The sequence below is a fragment of the Austrofundulus limnaeus genome, unplaced genomic scaffold (assembly GCF_001266775.1).
Source record: "Austrofundulus limnaeus strain Quisiro unplaced genomic scaffold, Austrofundulus_limnaeus-1.0 Scaffold802, whole genome shotgun sequence".
NCBI classification, from domain to species: Eukaryota; Metazoa; Chordata; class Actinopteri; order Cyprinodontiformes; family Rivulidae; genus Austrofundulus; species Austrofundulus limnaeus.
In genome coordinates, this window is record NW_013953204.1 from 11,529 (window position 1) to 17,406 (window position 5,878).

The 5,878-nt window shown below is 40.0% G+C and overlaps 1 protein-coding gene across 1 annotated transcript in view; it reads right to left on the reverse strand.

The window, feature by feature from the left end:
* Positions 1-5,878, reverse strand: part of LOC106532625 (gamma-aminobutyric acid type B receptor subunit 1) — a gene marked incomplete at its 3' end in the record, with an annotated part of 18,446 nt that overhangs the window by 11,023 nt on the left and 1,545 nt on the right. The window contains 1 exon segment of the mRNA XM_014028735.1: positions 3,043-3,177. Within this exon segment, the coding sequence (XP_013884189.1) occupies positions 3,043-3,177 (135 nt within the window).

The following is a 5,878-nucleotide window of genomic DNA, read 5'->3' on the forward strand; positions in this document are numbered from 1 at the left end:
ACAAGCAAAAATGAAATAAAAGTAACGACTTTCTACTTATTGCATTTTTAAAAAATTTAAGGAGTAGAAGTAAAAAGTCGGCTACTCAAGTAAAGTACAGATACCCAAAAATTCTACCTAAGTACAGTAACAAAGTATTTGTACTTAGTTACTTTACAACTCTGGCAAAGATGGATTCAGGGACCAAGTTAAAGGTCAGGTTTTTGATTGTCATTAATCAGTGGTGCATTCATGAACTTTTTAATTGGTCCTTTTAGGGGTCATGAAAAGATAAAATGTAAAACTTTGCGTGAAAACAGTTAGCTATGGTGCATTCACTGATCTGGAAAAACATCCGAGCTTTGAGTTTCAGACTTCTAATGACTACATGAGACCAGTTGGATCTCAGAGGTTCTGATCCTGTCAGTTTGCTGTAAAACTGTCAGCTGTAGAGGATGACTCATTAATAAGATGAATTATAATGGAGGCATTTTTAATCCAAACTGAGCTGTTTTCAGCTGTTTTAGCAGCTTTTCACTGCTTTAACACCTGGAAAATGCAACATTTGAATCTAGATCAAAACAAAGTAAACATGTTCACACAGTGACGCACAGAGATCTGAACAAAACGCTGCAGCTCTCAGTCGTGAGTTAAAACGTCCCCACAATCCCCCCTCCCCAAACAATCCGTCTGGATTCTGAGCTCATCAATCCTCTGTGGATCGATGCTGGTCTGTGGCCTCCGGAGCTCCGGGGAGGAAAGGACGAGGATCAAATTAAGAATGTGTGGAGAGGAGGCGACGGTGAGGGCCCTCCTTGATCAGTGTCCAGAAACAGAGGGTGTTTCTGCCTCCCTGAAAGCCTGATGAGCCTGTTTGACATGCGAGGAGGCTGCTGCAGGCGCAGCGCAGCAATAACTGAGCGTGGCGGTTAGGAGGCTGAGCCAGTGGTGGCGTGCAGTAAAGACAGACACAGCCCTTTGTCTGCAGGGAGAACCGGCTGCTCCAGCCCAGGAAATGAGGAGCGGCTGAGGAGAGACAAGGAGGAGGGCTGACGAGGAGCCGACCAGCTCCAGGCAGCGGCAACAGATGAAGCAAAAAGGAGAAGTTAAAAAAAAGAGTTTTTAATGAGGAGGAGAGAAAGGCTGGAACAGAGGAGGACCTGAGATGAAGAGGAGGGCAGGTGCCAACAGCCACAACCACTAATCTCAGGATCAAACGTCAATTAGGAGGAAACGCTAACGAGCCGAGCGGTGAGTGACGGAGGCGCAGAACGAGGAGAAATAAACAAAACCTGACGGATGAAATAAAACCTGAACGTGTTTAAAACGTTTCAGCAGAACAGCTGTCAGCGCAGCCTGATGATGAAAGGCCTTTAACGTCTAATTAAAGCTTTCTGTGTGAAAATCAGTAAACTACAGCATCAGTTCCTGGAATTAAGTGCAATTAGTGCAAAGCAAAATAAAAGGTCTGGATGACAAAACTCGTTTAAATCAACCTGTTTGTATTTTAACAGAACTCTTTGATCCTGCTTCTGTTCTGTTCCATCGAAACCTTTCATAGTTTTACGTCACGTTAAGCTTCTTCTCATCTTTCTACGAGAACATTTCCAAAACTTCAGCCCAATTAATGATTCATTTCCCTCTGATTCCACAGACTTACTGTGAGTCAAACTGTTTCAGTGTTTGTTCAGATAAAGCTTCTTATGGTGACAATTCATGCCCAGACTCTCAGCTTTAAAGAGATCCAGGATTAGTTGTAACATTAGACTTTATTTGATAAACATATATTTTAACTGTAAAATAAAGACTGTAAAAAAATACTGTAGGACATTCAGTTTTTATCATTTTTAAACTAAAAGTTTAAAAATATATTTTAACACGGACGGAGCCATTTTATTTCCACACAAAGCATTCTGGGTAAATGATGACGTGGATAGGTCCTCGGTGCGAGGCTGCTAGCGAGCTATATCCACCCTGAAGGTTAATCTTGGACAATATCTGATGATCGACTCTTTTAAATGAAACCAGAGAGCGTTGACAGAGAGGAGAAGGTAGAAATGACTCAGCCTGGAACTGAAAATATGGATGGAGGACAACAGAGCTGCTTCATGGAAGAGCAACCTCAGCTTAGCCTGTTAGCTTTAGCATTAGCGCCGACGCTATATTGCCTTATATGTTTTTTATTTCCGCTTTAACTTCTTGGAATCCTTCTTAACTTTTTTATGACGTGATTCTCTCCATTCTTGGGGAATAGTTTGTAGATTAGCTGCGTCGTTAGCTACGTATGTGTGTCTTGTCTGATAGGTGGTGAACCAGGTAGAACTCTTTGAATGGTCTGGAGCCGACAGTCTGGACCAGTGAGGGACTGAGCTCTTCAGCACCTACAGTTGACACCATCCTGCATGCTACACAGAGACTGAGGTTTGAAATAGTTGTTTCAAATTTGTGAATCTGCACCATCGTAAGTCACTTTTTGTAAGAGTATAAATGAGAGAGTTTTATATTGTGTGCTTTGACTTTGAAAAAAGGGTGGTACTCTTGTGGTAGCCATGTTGACCCTGATAGCTTTTTGTTTTGTTTTTCCTCCCGTGTGGAGAGACGAGAGAAGAGTTCTTTGAATAAATAGAGACGAGTTCCTGTGCTCCAAAGTTATTTAAGTCTGTGGTTCTCACTGGGCATGTTTTCAGCCCTCATAGCTCACAAGTTACAGGGAGTACTAATTGAAGGAGGTAAAATAAATTTATCCTTTTTGTTCGAGCATCACTTTTCTGTTTCTCTGTCAGGAGTTAAGTAAGGATTGTATCTCTTTATTTTTTTGTAGGTAAATATATGGTTAAGTAGATAGTTTTGTTTGACAATACTTTAAATTAAATAAAACTAGCAACACATTACGTTCTGTTTTATTTACTGTAAAGAAGTGAGGAGTAGGGAGATGAAAAATTGTGTTTTTTGATACTGAGACTGGACGAGTAGATCTCGGCAAACTGCCGACTTCAAAAGTAGCTCTTGGTTCAAAAAATGTTGGGCGCCCCTGCTTTAACTGAAACAAGCTGAAGTCCTCACCACTATGAGGTTCCACATGCGAGCAGCTTCAGCCACCAGCGTGGAGACGCTGCTGCAGCCGGGCATCAGCACGATCTTGATGGGCTCGGTGTAGAGCAGGTCGTACAGCAGCTTGGTGGCTTCTCCTGGATCACACTGGACAAAAACAAAACCACAGCAGGTTAATGAACGAGAGGGGAAATGCATTTAGATGAGACAGATTAAAAAGAAGACAGACCTGATGAGACTCAGGAGACAAATGAGAAAACAAAGAWAAAACAAGACGAGACAAATCAGAATCAGAAAAGTAGCAGGAACCAGCAAACAGAGAGAAAGAAATGATATTTTTTAATCATAAAACCTATCGGAGCTGTCCTCGGATCAGGTCACAGAAACAGAGGTGAGTCTGACGAGCTCATCAGCAGCCGTCACACACCATGAACTCATTTACGGCATGTCATGGCAGCGACAGGTCGTCTTCGCCACATCAGAGTCACGGACAAACGGACCTGACGCCTCTAATGATTCAGGATCGGCTCTCAAACACAAACATGTTTTCAACAAAATAAAGAAATAAAACCAAATCTCTTCTGATGGATGACGGCTGATGACGAGCGATATAAAAACCGTTTGTCTCAGAGCCTGAGCGGTCCCATGGAGGTGGCCCGGTGATTTCTCTGAAGAGGTAATCACCACTGAAGAGCCAGGAACGGCTTGGATTGTTGGGATTTGTATTCAGCGATGGGTTTTCCATTAACTCGAGGCCGGGCCGAAGCGCAGCGACGTCACGTCATCGCAGAAAGAGTCGAGGAGTTGACGGGCAATCAGATAATTCAATCTGAGTGAGTCTGAGGCAGAGCTGACGAGCTGCCCTCTCCAAGACAGCTCTCTGTTTACGTCTACTTTGTTTCAGCTGAAAACTTTTACAGATCCACCGGAACACACAAAGTCAGTTTGTCTTTTCTGAAAAACATATCTGTAAAATATTAATCATATGTTACCATTAAGGTTCAACCAAAACAGCTTCAAGTCTGTCATTTCTCTTCATACGATGATCTTTGTTAAAAACTTCCTGCATCAAAGGCACTTTATCAAAACCATCTTCTTCTTTTTTAGACTATATGAAGCTGTTTTCAGGTTGATGGAACATAAAAGTGGAACAATGATGTGTCAAAGTTTTAAATTAAGTAATAAAACAAAATATTAAAAAAAAAAAGAGTTAAGGACCGAAAACCAATCCTTGAGGCACGCCTTCAGTTACTTTACGGGAGGTGGAGGTTAGTAGGGGTGGACGTATTGATCGAAATATTGACAGTATCATTACCAAGATGAGCATCGTATCGGACTGATACTAGCATACAGTGGTGGGCACACTTACCCTAAAGCACTAAAACACTAATAGGGGAACTAATTTCCTGATTAGTGCTTTAACCTCTTGAGCACCACGCCCCCGCCGACGGGGGCAAAATCATAATTTTTTTTGTTGTTGTTGTTGTCTTCATTAACCTAAGTTCTCTTAGTTAAACATAAACATGTGTGGTATCTATAGAAACGTCAGGATCTTGGCTAAAACCTCATAAAAACCATTTTCACGTCCACCAGACACAGTTGAAACTTCAAGAAAACCCCTTGGGGGCTTAAGAGGTTAAGGGTTTTGCTAATTTCTTAACTCATTAGTGGATTAGCACCTGCTAAATGTATGGGCTAAATTTATAATCACTAATTGAGTCCTTTAAATATTATTGATCAACATTACTATCAACAGCTGAGTGTGAAAGCTGTCAGACATGTTGTTCAGGTGTGTCACTTATCCACTACATCAGTGGTTTTTAAACTTTCTTTTGCTTCTGACCCACAAAATAACAGCTGTAGACACTCGTGACCTCATATATTACTTGTTTATGTATGAAAACTTCGCAAATAACTCTGTTAAACATGAGAAAAACCTAGTAACTATGACATTAATTTGTATTCAATTGTGATTATTTAAAAAAATTGCAATAATCATGATGAAAATGAATAGTATATTAGCCTTTTTTATTTAAATTGATGTCTGGAAGTCATCTGGGGACCCTCACTTGATGTTTTGTGACCCACAAGGAGGTCCTGACACCAGGTTTTGGAACCCCTACCCAAGATGAAATATTAACAATATTCTGCACACAGAAAATATTCTCATGTTGACACTGAGGAACATTCCAAAGGTCAGCTGGGTTTTTAGTGCTTTAGAATGAGCTTTTACTAAATTTTTAAGTGCATTTGTGTTTTAGAATTAGGGAATCTAAATATTAGAGTTAGTGCTTTAGGGTTAGTGCAACTAATTTTTAGATTAGTGTTGCTCACCACTGCTAGCATAATTAGACTGATGCTTTTGTTCACACTTTATTTGCACTACTGACAATGTTTTTAAATAAAGTGAAAATAGAGTCAGTGTAGAGTCTCTAAATGAGTTTGTCATTAACAGAACCCTTCCTCATTGTGTCAATGAAAGGTATTTGTTGTTGACATTGTTTTATTGATAATTTTGTTACATTGTTGCTTTTTTTATTGTGCATTAGTGACTGTTTGTGTCGCAGAAGTCAGGGCCATAAAAATATTGCGATACTTTATGTCCTGATGCTGCATCTATTCTTTAAAGCACCGTGTTAATTTTTAATTAAGGGTCAATGGATGGAAGAAGAAATGTGAAAAACAAATGTAGTTCTCAATGTTGTTCAGTACTTTTATGACTGCATAAAAATACATAGAATTTAAAGGGGCAATATCATGTAAAATCAACTTTTTTGAGTTTTATATCATGTTATAATGTTACACTCTCATAAAAAACATGCCCAAAGCCTTGCTCTGACTCATTCAT